Source organism: Chaetodon trifascialis, chromosome 11 (genome assembly GCF_039877785.1).
Source record: "Chaetodon trifascialis isolate fChaTrf1 chromosome 11, fChaTrf1.hap1, whole genome shotgun sequence".
NCBI classification, from domain to species: domain Eukaryota; kingdom Metazoa; phylum Chordata; class Actinopteri; order Chaetodontiformes; family Chaetodontidae; genus Chaetodon; species Chaetodon trifascialis.
The window spans coordinates 1,360,747-1,379,459 of NC_092066.1; the positions used below are offsets into that span (position 1 = coordinate 1,360,747).

Genomic DNA, 18,713 nt, shown 5'->3' on the forward strand with positions numbered 1-18,713 from the left:
AAATGGTGCCTTGTCGTGTTGTGTGCGCATCCCATGGAGGAGGGGTATGCGGTGTGCAATACTTGGTATCATAAGGTGGACGTGTCTCTTGTTCCCCTCTCGGGTGAGGTATTGGTCTCTCAGGCTCGGGCTGTGGCTGTAGTTGTTTCCGGAGTGCTGGCTGCTCCTCCTCAGTCCACAGCTGGTGCTGGCTGTCTTCTGGGTGGAGCTGAGTCCAGATCAGGATTTCGTTTGAGGCACTGAGATGCAGAGGTTACTGTAGCTTTCCCTGCATTTTGTTTTCTGTCCCTGATGTTGGCTTCAGTGAGCCAACACTCAAAGCTTCCCAATTTGCTTTAAACACTTCTCCTTTTTTCTTTCGCTTTGTCTGACTGATGTTTTCCTTCGCTGTTAGTTGGACTCTCAAGTGTTCTAATTGGTTTAGGTTAAAACTGCCAGTACATGGGAACCCACACTCCTGAACCCAGGTTTTAATTGGTCAGTACTTTGTTCACCATAATTTGTGATCATTAACCAAATATTAGGAGAACACATCAGAGGTACATTTTTCCATTTTACCACTTCAACTAAATCAAGTGCAGATATTTACTGTTAGTTTCCTCTAAAATTTGTCCCATTTAACCTTAATTTCGTTGTTTTTACTAAATTTCCCACTTTTGTTTTGCCAGTGAGAGCTTAATGTAAAATTATTCTAACCCTATGCGTTCTTAGAACTGCAAACCTAAAACTAAACGATCATTGATGGTAACAAAGCTTTATTAATGTGCACAGGGGCTGTATCTATGAGTCACAGACTCTACAGTGGCTTCCAAAACCTGCCCTGTTAATACGTCTATTACAGCACAGCCCAGGTGGTGAAGACCTTTTACTGCTTCCAAATTTACTCACCAGAAAGGTTGTGTGCCAGAAAAAGTTCTCTGGATCACGCCAGTGAGTGGACATCGGTCCTCACGTGTCTCCAGCTGATCAGACTTAAAACCTGCAGCTCTGAGTCCCGAATGTCACCTCATGGGTGATCCTGCCGACAACGCCAAGTTCGTTCTGGCAATTTGGACTAAAAAGCACAGAGACGTTTGTTGTCTTTCTCAGAGTTTATTCTGACGCCTGCAGACGGACTCCCTCCTTGCTGTCTCGAGTGTGAGATGACAAGAAAGAGCCCGGAGCAGGAGAAGCTGTGAGATTATCAACAATACATTATCTTTGCAGACAGGATGACTTTGTTCTCTCATCAGAACAATGTCAGCACAATAGGCACGTCATAATGTGTTGTACAGTCAGGACAACAGGTTCACTTCATCAGTGCATAATAACATACTGTACGTGGTGTCATGGTCAGCAGATTATGACACACACACACCTAATCATATGACATGGTTCTTCATTTGGCTTTAAAACAGTGAATGCTTATGATTCAGGAAAAGAGAAGATGAATAACATGAATTCCCATTACACAACAAACAAACAGTGACCTGATGTTTTAGCAAACCGATGAGGTTTTGTATAAAATGAAACCAAAGCACTTCAGAAAGTTGCAAGATTGGGACGGACACACTGCTGGATCTGCACTGAGATATGTGGGGTTATTTTTACTCTCACAGCGTTCAGTAAACAATCTGTTCATGGTTGAGAAACATGTCATGGCTGACAAGCACCACAAAGTTTACTTAGTTATCTGTCCAGATAAGCAACTGGTTTGGTACACAGCCTGACACGTAATGTCAAAAGGCACATGTAGACACAAACAAACCAGAGTTAAAATGACCATGTGGCTTCACCTCAGATGAAACAATGAAGCACAACTTATTAGTGTCTATTTCACAGTTTTGAAATTATCAGTGTTGAGCCAAATCTTGCTTTCAATGTCATCATCCCGCTGGAAAAGTTGGCTCGACGAGCATCTCTGCAGTTTCATTTACTTCCACTGCTGTCACCAGCACACAATGAATCTTTTATCACAAACGCTGCAACTAAATGGTTTCTCCTGTGTGGATGAAGAAGTGTCCTCTCAAATATGATTTTCGTGCAAATCCTTTACCACAAACTCTACAACTGAATGGTTTCTCCCCTGTGTGGACAGTCAAGTGTTTTTCCAAATTTGATTTTACTGCAAATCCTTTACCACAAACTGTACAATTGAATGGTTTCTCCCCTCTGTGGACAGTCAAGTGTCTTCTCAAATTTGATTTTACTGCAAATACTTTACCACAAACTGTACAACTGAATGGTTTCTCCCCTGTGTGGATAGTCAAGTGTTCTCTCACATGTGATTTTCGTGCAAATCCTTTACCACAAACAGTACAACTGAATGGTTTCTCCTTGTTATGCATTCTCATGTGTCTGGACAAACTGCTTCTGGAACTGAAATTAGCTTCACAAACTGAGCATGTGAAAGGTTTTTCTCCAGTATGAACTCGTAAATGTGAGGTCAAAGATGAGCTGTTTGTGAATCTTACACCACAGACTGAACAACTGAAGGGTTCCTCCCCTGTTTGGATTCCATTGTGTTTCTGCAGATGTTCCTTTGAGCCAGGGCTTGTAGCACAAGAGCTGACTGAGGTTTTTCCACTATTACATTCCATATCACTTCCAGATACTTCATTGTTTTGCAGAGGCTTCAAACCTGATGGAGGTTCCCTGCTCTCCTCCCACTCACTACTGTCGTCCGTCTCAGATTCAGAGGAGTCTGAAGTTGTGTCATGAGTAGCTGGTTGTACATGATCTGGATTAAAGTTCCTGTCTGGTCCTGGTCCTCTACAGTCCTCTCCATCAGATCCTGTCTTCATCTGTTCAGTTTGTCTCTGATGAAGCTGTGAGGACTGAGGTTTCTCTTCATCAGCCTCTTCTTCACTCTTCACAGGGACACTGAGTGTGAACTTACTGATATCAGCCTCCTCCAGCCCTCCGAGCTGCTCTCCCTCCTGATTGGTCCACAATTCCTCCTGTTCCTCTTTAATGTGTGGCAGCTCTGGTGGGTCCTCCTGGTCCAGACTGTCCAGACAGTCCTGCTGCTCAGGAGGATCCTCTTCTTGACTCACCAACAGCTGCTGGACGTCTGTGGAGGATCATGAAACACAGACACACCTTTTAGAAAACTGTCATTTCCTGTTAACATTTAAACCACCGCTTTCTTAAATGTGGAGAGATGTTGAACATATTTGGAAGTCTTTTAAACTAAAACAAACTCCAAACAGCACTTTGCATTTGATCAGAGCAGAAACGCCATAAAATAACAGTGTGGTAATAAGGGCTGGGCGACACGGCCAACATCTTCTATCAATTCAGTGATTTCAGATAACCACCATGTTCTCCCCGTGTTCACTAAAAACATGCAAGAAGATAACCACCTGACCAATGGTGACGATAAAGGAACTGGTCGCCGGGCGCCAAACGGCTGGCAGCCCACCGCTACTGGTCTGCCGTGGAGGAAGGACGGACCAAGGATGGGTCAAAAGTGGAGAAGAATTTCACATAAGCATGGCGTGTGCATGCTATGCATGTTGTGTTGTTGTGACTAATAAAGGATGTCTTCTTACTTCATCACATTTGACTGTTTTCTACTTTTATTTGGAACTTCAATGCAGACAAAACTGTCTCAATGAGACAGAGACGACACTATATAGCAGAAACACTGAAGCCCAACATACCTTATGTCTGTCATATTTTCAAGGCTTTCATAAATATATCATATATTGAGAGTAGGGCTGGGCGATAACACGATAACGATATGTCTTGGCATAGACACACTATCAATATCAATAAAAAATGCATTTGATAAAACATTCGATAATTTTTTTTCTTCGTCAGAAGAAACCTGAAGTTGCGAAGCAAGGTTGGTTGCATGAACAAAGGCACTTATGAGTGCTGCAGCGAGCAAAGAAATTGCAGATAAAACATGGAAAGTCAGCTCGCCAGTATGGAGTTTTTTGGATTTTATAAGTCGGACCGTAGTCAGACCAATGTGGTCTGTAACTTATGCAAGACTGCCGTCCCCACCAAGACCGGTAACACCACAAACTTGTTTAACCACCTTAGCCGCGCTCACTCTTTGAAGTGCAGCCGTATTCGCCGACGTCCGCCAACCACAGCACAAGCAGCTGACCACCATGCAGAGGTATCTGCTTCAGTGCCTGATGACAAATCATCTAAAAGGCACAAAGACGTAACGGAGACAGCGGCATATCATATAACTAAAGACATGCTTCACTGAGCACTGAGGAGAAGCCAGGTTACAAACATCTCTTACACGTACTTTTTTGCCATTTTAACACACTTGCAATAAAAATATAATTGAATAGTTCATGTATGTTTAGAGTAAGAAGAGTGACTAAAGTTGTTCATATGTCTAGGCTGGTTTTATAGTTCAGTCAGTGTTACTGTGCTGTCAATCATGTTTGTTTGTTTGTTTGTTTGTATGTATGTTACAGATGTCAAGTCAACCTCAGTTTCTGCTTTGTTTCCAAAACACTGCACATATCTGAAAACATTTTATTCAGCAGAAGGTGAAACAGTTGTGAACTTCCTGCACGAAACCTGCAGTAAAGAAAGTTCTCCGGTTTTTCTCTGTTTACATTTTTACACTTTTATTTACATTTGTTATTTGAGTGTTTTCCATGGTTGTGTTCATTTCCTTTCCTTTCTGCCTTGATAGCTGAGGGGATTATAATCAGAGGTAGGTTAAATTTAAAATAAAAAAAAATTATTTAATGTATTTTTCTCCTGGTCCTAAATAGGTCATAAAAAGTATCAATAATTATCAATATCAACCAATATAAAACACTTATATCGTGATACAGTTTTCAGCCATATCGTCCAGCCGTAGTTGAGAGCCCCGATAGAAGTTGAACTCTTTCTCAAATCAGAGGATGTCAGCAGGTTTCCAGCAGTTTGCAGTGAGAATAAGCAGTAAAGAGTCAAACCTGCTCTGTGTAACCGGATTTCAGGCTTGAAACCAGCATCCAGTAGTTTTCGTTGTCCACAAAGTTCCTCCTCGTACTCTGCTATCCTTCTTTCAAACAGCTCAATTATCTCTTCAGCAGCCGCAGTTAGTCGCTGCTCCACAAAAGCTCTCAGCGTTTGGACTTTAGACATTTTCACTGATTCACAGCAACTTTTCCTCCAAACACACTCTGTTAAAACTGTTGGCTCACTCTGATGTGCTGCTACGTTCACGTGCACGTGTTTCCAGCTAGCAAGCTAAGTTAGCTGCATTAGCTTCGCAGAACAACAGATGATTCAGATTCCAAACGTTCAAAGAAAGCAGCACAGAGTCTATTCTGACTGCTTCAACAGGAGATGCGTCCGTGGTGAAACATTCCGAAAGTTTCCTGAAACTTTACCCATATACAAACTCTAGTGGTTCACTCCGGCTTTGGTGTACGACGACGCGCGATAGATAACGGGGGAAAATGAGCGCGTTCGCCACCATAGAAGTACTTCCGGTGCCATTTCTTCTTTATTTTTAGTGGGATTTGATGGCAGGTCGCAACTCGTACACGGTGCATATCGCCACCTACTGTATCGGAGTAGGTAGTGTGAGACACAAAGTTCCTCCTCGTACTCTGCTATCGTTCTTTCAAACAGTTCAATTATCTCTTCAGCAGCCGCAGTTAGTCGCTGCTCCACAAAAGCTCTCAGCGTTTGGACTTTAGACATTTTTATTGATTCACTGCAACTTTTCCTCCAGACACACTCCGTTAAAACTGTTGGCTCACTCTGATGTGCTGCTACGTTCACGTCCACGTGTTTCCAGCTAGCAAGCTAAGTTAGCTCCATTAGCTTCACAGGACAACAGGAGAAAATTCGGATGTTAAACGTTTTCAGACAAAGAGAGCAGCACAGAGTCTGTTCTGACAGGTTTATCTGGACATTTTGCTCTTTGTTCACGTTTAACTCCTGACTCATCTCCTGTTAGCAGGAATGCTAAAGGAAGTTAGCATAGCTTGCTAGCAGGAAGTAGCCACAGACAGAACTCACACACAGCGCGAGTCGGAGAAGCTTCGTTAGAGACCAAACTGTATTTTCCACGGACTCAAAATGTCCAGATAAACCTGTCAGAACAGACTCTGTGCTGTTCTCTTTATCTGAAACTGTTGAACGTCTGACTTATGCCCTGCTGTCCTGTGAAGCCAATGAAGCTAACTTAGCTTGCTAGCTCAGTAAAAATGTCTAAAGTCCAAACGCTGAGAGCTTTTGTGGAGCAGCGACTAACTGCGGCTGCTGAAGAGATAATTGAGCTGTTTGAAAGAACGATAGCAGAGTACGAGGAGGAACTTTGCGTCTCACACTACCTACTCCGATACAGTAGGTGGCGATATGCACCGTGTAAGAGTTGCGACCTGCCATCAAATCCCACTAAAAATAAAGAAGAAACAGCACCGGAAGTACTTCTATATTGGCGAACGCGGTCACTTTTCACGTTATTTATAACGCGTGCTGTCGTACAACAAAGTCGGAATGAAGCACCAGAGTTTGTATGTGGGTAAAGTTTCAGGAAACTTTCGGAATGTTTCACCACGGACGCATCTCCTGTTGAAGCAGTCAGAATAGACTCTGTGCTGCTTTCTTTGTTTGAACGTTTGGAATCTGAATCATCTGTTGTTCTGCGAAGCTAATGAGGCTAACTTAGCTTGCTGGCTGGAAACACGTGCACGTGAACGTAGCAGCACATCAGAGCGAGCCAACAGTTTTAACGGAGTGTGTCTGGAGGAAAAGTTGCTGTGAATCAGTGAAAATGTCTAAAGTCCAAACGCTGAGAGCTTTTGTGGAGCAGCGACTAACTGCGGCTGCTGAAGAGATAATTGAGCTGTTTGAAAGAAGGATAACAGAGTACGAGGAGGAACTTTGTGGACAACGAAAACTACTGGACGCTGTTTTCCAGCCTGAAATCCGGTTACACAGAGCAGGTTTGACTCTTTACTGCTTATTCTCACTGCAAACTGCTGGAAACCTGCTGACATCCTCTGATTTGAGAAAGAGTTCAACTTCTATCGGGGCTCTCAACTACGGCTGGACGATATGGCTGAAAACTGTATCACGATATAAGTGTTTTATATTGGTTGATAATATAAATGTTTTATATAGGTCGATATTAGGGTTGGGCGGTAATCCGGTAATAAGGTATCCCGCAGAATCTAAAAATAGCAACGGTATCAGTTTCATTACCGTCATTAAAAATATGCTGCGCATATAGGTCTGTAGGGGTCGAACATAATTGTAGCATCGTCATAACAAAAGTCCACTCCGTTCAATGTATCTGGTTGAATTTTTACTTGAGAAAAAGGTGACATGCTAAAAAAATTAACCTGAGCAGTTTTACAGATGTTTTAACATAGGTATGTCCAGGCGCTCATATGGGCGCGTATGGGCAGAGTACTGTTATCTCGTCCAGGCACACGGAGAATCTCCTCTGTTGAAAACGCTTTTTCAGCATTTTTTCTGCTTGCTGTTGTTCGTAGCTCTCATAAAAGGAAGAAATGCAAATAAAACCGTAAAATAACACTTCTGGCTGCTCAGCAGAGTCCTCTGTGAGCGCTCTGCTCGTTCATGAGACGGAGCGGTGAAACTAACTGCGTGGTTACGCCGGTCAATAGCTCAGCGACCCGCCCACATTCACCATAGAAACACCAATGACGATCCAGAAGGAAGTAAGCCCAGAGATAGGTTATTGCATGAAGAGCGTGCCCTCCACTGGAAGAATCCCCTCCTTTTTATGTAAACAAGCAGGACCTTCGTGATTGTCCTCAAACTAACTCAGAGTCATAGGAGGAGACATTAGCAACGTTTTTTCGGGCTGGAATATAACTTTTGACCACAACGTAGCAAAGGTAAAACATACTTTATGATTTAGCAAAGTTTTTTTTTCTGGTACTCTTTGGCTGCTAGCTCGCCGAGTTTTCGTCGCACAGTGAGGAGGCAGACATCTTCGTGATCATCAGACTGTCTGCTTTCATATGATACCGAGCTTTGGTGGTTTGCGTGAAGTGGTGAAATCAGCAGATAGTGCCTTTGACGTGCGCTGTTTTCTTGTTTGTCGTTAAATGCGCATATAATTTCGTGCGCTATGAATTATGCTTCGTTTGGGTGCCAATGCTTGGTAGAGGCTTTTAACTGAGTTTCTCTTCGTCATTCTGGTATGCTACAAGTTAGGACTGGTGCTTCTTCGCGTGAGCATCGACCGTCTGAACTGCGGGCATGTCACGCTGCCCTGCAAAGTGATTTTTAATTAGTCACGGTAATACCGTATACCCAGGAAAATGTGGGGAAAGTTTGACGATATCAATATTTGGATACCTCCCAACTCTAGTCGATATTGATAATTATTGATATTTTTTCTGATGTATTTCAAATAAGGACCAGGAGAAAAATACATTCAATTCACATATTTTTATTTTAAATGGAACCTTCCTCTGATTATAATCCCCTCAGCTATCAAGGCAGAAAGGAAAGGAAATGCCAACACAACCATGGAAAACACTCAAATAACAAATGTAAATAAAAGTGTAAAAATGTAAACAGAGAAAAACCGGAGAACTTTTTTTCTGCAGGTTTAGTGCAGGAAGTTCACAAGCTGATTCACCTTCTGCTGAATAAAATGTTTTCAAATATGTGCAGTGTTTTGTAAACATAGCAGAAACTGAGGTAGACTTGACATCTGTAACATACAAACAAACAAACATGATAGACAGCACAGTAACACTGACTGAACTATAAAACCAGCCTAGACATAAGAACAACTTCAGTCGCTCTTCTTCCTCTAAACATACATGAACTATTCAATTATATTTTTATTGCAAGTGTGTTAAAAAAAAAAAAAAAAAAAAAACATGTGTAAGAGATGTTTATAACCTGGCTTCTCCACAGTGCTCAGTGAAGCATGTCTTTAGCTGTATGAGATGCCGCTGCCTCCGTTACGTCTTCGTGCCTTTTAGATGATTTGTCATCAGGCACTGAAGCAGATACCTCTGCATGGTGGTCAGCTGCTTGTACGGTGGTGCTGCAGTTGCAGATGTTGTTGGACGTTGGCGAATACGGCTGCGCTCCAAAGAGTGAGCGCCGCTAAGATGGTTAAGCAAGTTTGTGGTGTTACCGGTCTTGATGGGGACGACAGTCTTGCATAAGTTACAGACCACATTGGTCTGACTACGGTCTGACTTATAAAATCCAAAAAACTGCCATACTGGCAAGCTGACTTTCCCTGTTTTATCGGCAATTTCTTCGCACACTGTAGCACTCACAAGTGCCTTTGTTCATGCAACCAACCTTCAGATTCAGATTCAGATTCACAATATTTATTGTACCCTTGGGTAAATTCGGTTTACAGTGAGTGAGTCACCTCGTATTGTAAACACACAGAACAACACAAGACAAGACAGTGACGACAGTGCTTAGGCTAAAAGAACAAAGAGGATGGCCCCAAGGTAAAAAAAAAACTTCAGGTTTCTTCTGACAAAGAAAAAAAAAATTATCGAATGTTTTATCGAACACATTTTTTTTTATATTATCATTTTATCGCCCAGCCCTACTCTCAATATATGATATATTAATGAAAGCCTTGAAAATATGACAGACTTAAGGTATGTTGGGCTTCAGTGTTTCTGCTATATAGTTCAATCCAATCCATCTTTATTTATAAAGCACAGTTTAAATAAACTCAAGGTTTCCAAAGTGCTGTACATTAAAAAACAAACAAACAAACAAAAAAACAATAAAATAGACATTGAAACAGAAAACATAATAAATAAAGGGTAAAAAAAACAAAAAAAAACCTGTGCACATAAAATAAACAATCTAGGTGGTGTTAAAAGCCAAGGAAAAGAGGTGCGTTTTAAGAAGAGATTTAAAAGTGGCCACGGAAGAGGACTGCCTGATGTGCAGCGGCAGTTCATTCCAAAGCTTAGGGGCAGCAGTAGCAAACGCTCAGTCCCCTCTGAGCTTCCGCCTTGTTTTGGGAACCCTCAGGAGCAGCTGGTCAGCTGACCTGAGGGATCGAGTAGGTGCGTAAGGGTGCAGAAGCTCAGAGAGGTACACTGGGGCAAGGCCATTTTGGGCTTTAAAAGCAAATAAAAGAATTTTAAAATGAATTCTAAAATGGACGGGTAGCCAGTGAAGTGAAGCTAAAATCGGTGTAATGTGCTCAGACTTTCGAGTGCCAGTTAAGAGACGTGCAGCTGCATTCTGCACTAGTTGCAGACGTGCAATGGAGGACCCGCTGACCCCCATGTAAAGTGCATTGCAGTAATCAAGCCGAGTGGTTACAAAGGCATGTATTACTGTTTCAAAGTGCTGTCTGTGCAGAAAGGGTTTAATTTTAGCAAGTTGTCTTAGCTGGAAGAAGCTGGTTTTTACCACAGCTTTAATCTGGCTGTCGAACTTTAGTTCCGCGTCCACTTTTACCCCCAGATTATTAACAGTGGGTTTGGCGAACTGCGCCAGGGAACCCAGGTCGACTGGGGAGGTCACGGAAGTGCCACCAAAGACAATCACTTCCGTCTTGTTCTCATTAAAAGTAGTGTCGTCTCTGTCTCATTGAGACAGTTTTGTCTGCATTGAAGTTCCAAATGAAAGTAGAAAACAGTCAAATATGATGAAGTAAGAAGACATCCTTTATTAGTCACAACAACACAACATGCATAGCATGCACACGCCATGCTTATGTGAAATTCTTCTCCACTTTTGACCCATCCTTGGTCCGTCCTTCCTCCACGGCAGACCAGTAGCGGTGGGCTGCCAGCAGTTTGGCGCCCTTGCATGTTTTTAGTTGGGGTATTTTATGGAGGATACCCCAAGTGAACACGGGGAGAACATGGTGGTTATCTGAAACCTTTGAATTGATAGAAGATGTTGGCCCTTATTACCACACTGTTATTTTATGGCGTTTCTGCTCTGATGAAATGCAAAGTGCACGATATGTTTGGAGTTTGTTTTAGTTTGAAAGACTTCCAAATATGTTCAACATCTCTCCACATTTAAGAAAGCGGTGGTTTAAATGTTAACAGGAAATGACAGTTTTCTAAAAGGTGTGTCTGTGTTTCATGATCCTCCACAGACGTCCAGCAGCTGTTGGTGAGTCAAGAAGAGGATCCTCCTGAGCAGCAGGACTGTCTGGACAGTCTGGACCAGGATGACCCACCAGAGCTGCCACACATTAAAGAGGAACAGGAGGAACTGTGGACCAATCAGGAGGGAGAGTCGCTTGGAGGGCTGGAGGAGGATGATATCAGTAAGTTCACACTCAGTGTCGTTATGAAGAGTGAAGAAGAGGCTGATGAAGAGGAACCTCAGTCCTCACAGCTTCATCAGAGACAAACTGAACAGATGAACACAGGATCTGATGGAGAGGACTGTAGAGGACCAGGACCAGACAGGAACTTAAATCCAGATCATGTACAACCAGCTACTCATGGCACGACTTCAGACTCGTCTGAACCTGAGACGGACGACAGTTGTGAGTGGGAGGAGAGCAGGGAACCTCCATCAGGTTTAAAGCCTCTGCAAAACAATGAAGTATCTGGAAGTGATATGGAATGTAATAGTGGAAAAACCTCATTCAGCTCTTGTGCTACAAGCCCTGGCTCAAAGGAACATCTGCAGAAACACAATGGAATCCAAACATGGGAGGAACCCTTCAGTTGTTCGGTCTGTGGTGTAAGATTCACAGGCAGCTCATCTTTGTCCTCACATTTACGAGTTCATATGGGAGAAAAACCTTTCACATGCTCAGTTTGTGAAGATAATTTCAGTTCCAGAAGCAGTTTGTCCAAACACATGAGAATGCATAACAAGGAGAAACCATTCAATTGTACAGTTTGTGGTAAAGGATTTGCACGAAAATCACATTTGAGAGAACACTTGACTGTCCACACAGGGGAGAAACTTTTCAATTGTACAGTTTGCGGTAAAGGATTTGCACTAAAATCAAATTTGATAAAACACTTGACTGTCCACACAGGGGAGAAACCATTCAATTGTACAGTTTGTGGTAAAGGATTTGCACGAAAATCACATTTGAAAGAACACTTGACTGTTCACACACGGGAGAAACCATTCATTTGTACACTTTGTGGTAAACCATTTGCACTAAAATCAAATTTGAGCAAACACTTGACTGTCCACACAGGGGAGAAACCATTCAATTGTACAGTTTGTGGTAAAGTATTTGCACTAAAATCAAATTTGAGAGAACACTTGACTGTTCACACAGGGGAGAAACCATTCAATTGTACGGTTTGTGGTAAAGGATTTGCCCGAAAATCACATTTCAGACAACACTTGACTGTCCACACAGGGGAAAAGCCATTCAGTTGTACAGTTTGTGGTAAAGGATTTGCACACAAATCAAATTTGAGCAAACACTTGACTGTCCACATGGGAGAAACCATTTAGTTGCAGCGTTTGTGATAAAAGATTCATTGTGTGCTGGTGACAGCAGTGGAAGTAAATGAAACTGCAGAGATGCTCGCCGAGCCAACTTTTCCAGCAGGATTATGACATTGAAAGCAAGATTTGGCTCAACACTGATCATTTCAGAAATGTGAAATGGACACTAATAAGTTGTGCTTCATCGTTTCATATGAGGTGAAGCCACATGGTCATTTTAACTCTGGTTTGTTTGTCTACATGTGCCTTTTCTGGACAGATAACTAAGTAAACTTTGTGGTGCTTGTCAGCCATGACATGTTTCTCAACCATGAACAGATTGTTTACTGAACGCTGTGAGAGTAAAAATAACCCCACATATCTCAGTGCAGATCCAGCAGTGTGTCCGTCCCCATCCTACAACTGTCTGAAGTGCTTAGGTTACATTTTTCATAAAACCTCATCGGTTTGCTAAAACATCAGGTCACTATTTGTTTGTTGTGTAATGGGAATTCATGCTATTCATCTTCTCTTTTTCTGAATCATAAGCATTAAATCTTAATCTTAATTTACTGAATCATAAGCATTCACAGTTTGAAAGCCAAATGAATAACCATGTCATATGATTAGGTGTGTGCGTGTGTGCGTGCATGCGCGCCAATGAAGGGGAGTTCGTTAAAAGATGCCTCAGTGACGTTGTTGAAATCTTGTCTACTGAAAACGACAAACTAAAACGAACGGTATCAGACGTCCAACTGTCCCGTCACACTGTTGAACACAGAATATCGGACATTATCACGGCTATTGAATCACAGTTGCACTCTGACCTTCAAGCATGTGAGTATTTTAGTGTCGCATTGGATGAAAGTTGTGACATACAAGACAAGCCTCAGTTGGCAATATTTGCACGGTCTGTGTCAAACTATTGTGTGATCAAAGAAGAACTCCTTGATATTGTGCCTATGAAAGACAGAACCCGTGGCATAGATGTGAAAGAAACAATGATGACTGCATTTGCAAAAGCAAATCTGCCCATACCGAAACTAACTGCAATAGCCACGGATGGAGCGCCAGCCATGATCTGTGAATGGGCTTGTGGGGCTGTGCAAAGCTGACCAAACATTTCCCGAGTTTTGGAATTTCCACTGCATCATCCACAGGGAGCAACTCATGTCTAAATCATTGAATTTTGATAACGTCATGAAGCCTGTGATGGAAATCATCAACTACATCCGCACACATGCGCTTAACCACAGGCAATTCAAGAATCTCATCGCTGAGCTGGACCAAGGGCTTCCAGGTGACCTGCTGCTGCACTGCACTGTGAGATGGCTGTCAAAAAGCAAGGTACTCTCTCGCTTCTTTGAGCTTTTGGATGCCGTGAAATTGTTCGTGGAAGAGAAGGACAAGGACTATCCCGAGCTCTCGGACCTCGAGTGGATTATGGATCTGGCCTTTTTGGTCGATATGCTATGTCACTTGGACAGACTGAACCTGACCCTGTAGAGTAAGTTAAAAATGCTGCCTGACCTGGTGCAAAGTGTGTTTGCGTTTGTCAACAAACTGAAGCTGTTCAAGACGCATATTCACAAGGGAGATTTAACGCATTTTCCCACTCTACTAAAAGCCAGCGGGCAAGTCATCAGCGCCGCCCTGAATAAGCAAAGAGCCAGATATGCAACACTGGTTGAAAACCTGCACGAAAGCTTTGTGACCCGGTTCCGTGATCTACAACTGAAAAGGCCACAGATTACGTTCCTCGTCGACCCATTTAATGCGAAGATGGAATGTTTGAAAGCCCTGCTAGTTACAGATGATGCTGTGGCTGAGTTGGAGATGATCGATCTTTGTGAGGAGGACCAACTGAAACCTGCTCTAAGGGAAGGGACCATTTAGTTCTGGAAAAGTGTGCCATTGGAAAAATACCCCAATGTCAAATGGGCTGCGCTTAAGAAACTGTCAATGTTTGGGTCAACATACGTCTGCGAGTCTGTTTTCTACCCTGAAACACGTGAAATCAAAACATTGATCTGTTCTGACTGACACCCATGTGAAAGAATTGCTTCGAGTGGCAACAACGGAATACAAGCCAGATTTGAAGAGGATTGTTCAAGGCAAGGAATGCCAGAAGTCCCATTAAGCAAAATGCGTAGTAAAAGAAAAACGCTACTGTCAATTATTATATTTTTGTTTGTGGACTTGGTTGAACTGAGAGTTTGTGTGTGTGAGACAGTGCACACAGTGTTCACTGTTGAAAATGACTGGCCTGTGGTCCTCGTACTGTAGGAGTCAATTTCTGTCATTATCATGTTGGTGTGTGACATTTACAATGAATCTGGCTGAGCAGAGGTGTGTGTGTGTGTGTGTGTGTGTGTGTGTGTGTGTGTGTGTGTGTGTGTGTGTGTGTGTGTGTGTGTGTGTGTGTGAGAGAGAGACAGAGACAGAGAGAGAGAGAGAGAGAGGAAGGGATGGGGTGATGTTCATGTGTGCCCATGTGTGTGATGTGGCTCTTTGTGGTAACACAGTAAAAAATGTGGCTCTTAGTCTCTGACTGGTTGGCCCCCCCTGTTTTAAATGATATCAGGTGCAACTTAGATAAACACAAGCTCACAGTCTTGGTACTACTGGATCGAACCGCCGCCTTCGATACAGTAGACCATCACATTTTATTAAGCAGACTGAGGCACCTGGTCGGCCTCTCAGGTACTGCTTTTAACTGGTTCGTCTCATACCTCACTGGCCGGCACTTCTTTGTAAGTTGGGCTGCATTTTCCTCAGGAACCCATGAGATCAAGTGTGGGATTCCCCAGGGGTCAATTTTAGGTCCAACTCTTTTTAATCTGTACATCCTACCCCTCGGGGATGTCATCAGGAGGCACGGCATCAGCTTCCATAGTTATGCTGATGATACGCAACTGTACATTGCCGTGTCTCCTGATGACACAGGGCCTATTGATGCCCTTTTTAACTGCATTACAGACATTAAGTCATGGATGGCAGAAAATTTCCTTCAGCTCAGTCAGGACAAAACAGAGGTCTTAGTCATTGGTCCTGAAGGCCAGAGAGAGAAACTTTTACCAAAACTACAATATCTTAAACTATCACATTCTGTAAAAAGTCTGGGTGTGATTTTTGACTCTGAGCTTACTTTTATTCCACATATCAAAAACATAACAAAGATAGGTTTTTACCATCTCAAGAATATAGCCAGAGTAAGCCCGTTTCTCTCTCAGGCCAGCACGGAGGTGCTGATGCATGCTTTTCTCTCTTGTTGCTTAGATTATTGTAATGCCCTGCTCTCTGGTCTTCCCAAAAAGAGTATCTCAAATTTTCAACTACTACAGAATTCAGCTGCACGATTGCTGACGAGGACCAGAGGGCGGGAACACATTACACCAGTTTCACCAGCTGGTTCCACCAGCTGCATTGGCTCCCCGTGCGTTTCAGGATAGATTTTAAGGTTCTTTTATTAGTTTCCAAACGTCTTAATGGTCTCGGGCCCTATCAACCCTCGCGGACCCTGACGTCCTCCGGCACTGGCCTCTTAACCATACCAAAAGTAAGAACTAAAACACACGGGGAGGCGGCTTTTAACTATTATGGCCCCCGACTGTGGAACAGCCTGCCGGAGAACCTCAGGGCCACAGAGACCGTTGATGTTTTAATCAGGCTTTTACTTGATTTGTTTATCTCATTCCTTTAATCAGGCTTCTTATCATATCACATTTAATCTTTATTTGTATCTTATTTTAGTTGCATGTTTTAACAACATGTTTAGTTACTATTTATTTAATTTACTCATTTTATTTCATTCAATGTTTATGTCTTAGTCCCTTGGTTTTTAGCTCCAGTGTTTCCTCCTGGTTTTTTCTGCGGCGTTTCCTCATGGGGGCCCCCCACACTGGGAGTTGCTCTTGGTCTACTGATGGGGGCGCTGCTGAGGGGTTGGCTCTGGCCTGGAGGCCTCTGCACTTCGGTGTGGGGCCCCCTGTCTGCCTGGGTCGGGCCAGTCTCGGGTGGCACTCCCTAGTCATGGGCCGGGGGCCCTCTCAGTGTGGATGGCCCCCTAAGGTGGCTTATTCCCTGCCTTGTCCATATGGGTGTATGGGCTTGTGTGTGACTCCCTGTATGTCTATATATATATATGTCTCTATGTATTTATGGGGGCAGAAGGGCTGGGTTTTCTTTTCTTTTTTCCTTTACTTTTTTTTTGTGAGGCACTTTGTGTTGCTTTTAAGTATGAAAAGTGCCATAAAAATAAAGTTTGATTCGTTTGATTTGATTTGATTTGATTCGATGTGCACTGACTGTCATGATTATTTATTCTGTACATATTTTTTTCACAAGCTACATATCATATAAACAGACTGATACTAAAACGTCATTTTGAAGGTAGACACTCTCAGACTAACTTCATTGTTGTCTCAGCAACACGTTTTCTCGAGATGTGGAGCAGGGCCATGCAGAGACCTTTGGAGGAGCAGGTGCTCAAAGTTAAAAGGGGGCACATGGAGCACGAATTTGAAACACCACACAGAAACATACCTTGCAATATAACCAGTTGAATGGTAGCAACCCATATTCATAAAGAATGTAACATGGAATCACAACATACCATATCATCATCCACACCTCAAATATCTGTTAGAGGCCAGTGCAAAGCAAAATTAGTCTCTGTTTTACCTGATGGGGTACATTGAACAGCTTCTGTTGAGGGGGTTGGTGAGGAGGCTGCTGCTGATATGACATTTCATACCTTTTCAAAAATTGTACTGTATAGCCACGAATTTAATCCATTCATAATCTGCCCTTTATTATTCCTAGTGCTAAATTAATAAAATAGAGAATAATTAAATGATATAGAAATCACGTATTTAAATATATTTGTGCTTTTATTCAGTTTGACTATCGACTAAAAGGTTCTAAAAGTTATATAATTTGTATGCATATTATATTTAATTTGTGTGTAAATGTTTTAAACAAACAAGTACTGTTATGTTTAAAATTCAATTCAATTCAATTCAATTTTATTTGTATAGCGCCAAATCACAACAGAAGTTGTCTCAGGACACTTTCCATATAGAGCTGGTACAGACCAAGCTCTTTTATCTACAAAGAAACCAACAATTCCCCCATGAGCAAGCACTTGGCGACAGTGGCGAGGAAAAACTTCCTTTTAACAGGCAGAAACCTCGAGCAGAACCAGACTCTGGGTGGGCGGCCATCTGCCTCAACCGGTTGGGTGAGAGAGGAAGAGCAAGAGAGGGAGAGTGAGACAGACAGACAGACAGACAGACAGACAGACAGAAAAGCAGTCAGAGAGAGACAGAGACAGAGACAGAGAGACAGACACGCAGTCACAGTAACAGTGACAGTGGATGTAATAACAGCAGTAGCAGTTGCAGTGGATGTCAGGCAGGGCCAAGGCAGGAGATGCAGCTGAAATCCACAATCCAGATTCAGCCACTGTCCATGGGAACCTGCAAGACGACAAAGCACAGAGACTCCGGGGAAGGAGCTAAGTTAGTAATACGCCGTGGTAGGACATGAGAGCGTGCGGATGGAGAGGGACAGAAGGACGGAGGAGCTCGGTGTATCTTTGGATGTCCCCCGACAGTCTAATCCTATAGCAGCATAACTAGGGGCTGGTCCAGGACCAGCCTGAGCCAGCCCTAACTATAAGCTTTATCAAAAAGGAAAGTTTTAAGCCTACTCTTAAATGTAGAGACAGTGTCTGCCTCCCGGACAAAGACTGGAAGATGGTTCCACAGGAGAGGAGCTTGATAGCTAAATGCTCTGACTCCTGTTCTGCTTTTTGAGACTTTAGGAACCATAAGTAGAAATGCATTCTGGGAACGCAGTGTTCGAGTAGGGCAATAAGGTACTATGAGCTCTTTAAGATAAGAAGGTGCCTGGCCATTTATGGCTTTGTAAGTAAGGAGGAGAATTTTAAACTCTGTTCTAAACTTTACAGGGAGCCAGTGCAGAGTGGCGAGTATTGGAGAAATATGATCTCGCTTCCTGGTTTTTGTCAGAACACGTGCTGCAGCGTTCTGGAGCAACTGGAGAATATTCAGCAATGAATTTGGGCAGCCTGATAGTAAAGAATTGCAATAATCCAGCCTGGAAGTTACGAATGCATGGACTAGTTTTTCTGCATCATTTTGAGATAAAATATGCCTGATTTTTGCGATATTACGTAGGTGAAAAAAGGCAGTCCTTGAAATTTGTTTTACATGGGAGTGAAAGGACATGTCTTGGTCAAAGATAACTCCCAGATTCTTTACAGTGGTGCTGGAGGCCAGCGCAATGCCATCCATAACTGCTATGTCATCAGAAAGTGACTTTCTAAGATGTTT

General features: G+C 42.8%; 1 protein-coding gene across 1 annotated transcript in view; it reads right to left on the minus strand.

The window, feature by feature from the left end:
• Positions 1 to 1,427: 1,427 nt before the first annotated feature.
• The window catches only part of LOC139338735 (zinc finger protein 91-like), a 299,694-nt gene continuing 282,408 nt past the window's right edge, over positions 1,428 to 18,713 (minus strand). The window contains 2 exon segments of the mRNA XM_070973986.1: positions 1,428 to 1,979; positions 1,981 to 2,489. Coding sequence (XP_070830087.1) covers positions 1,928 to 1,979; positions 1,981 to 2,489 — 561 coding nt within the window. The 3' untranslated portion in view covers positions 1,428 to 1,927.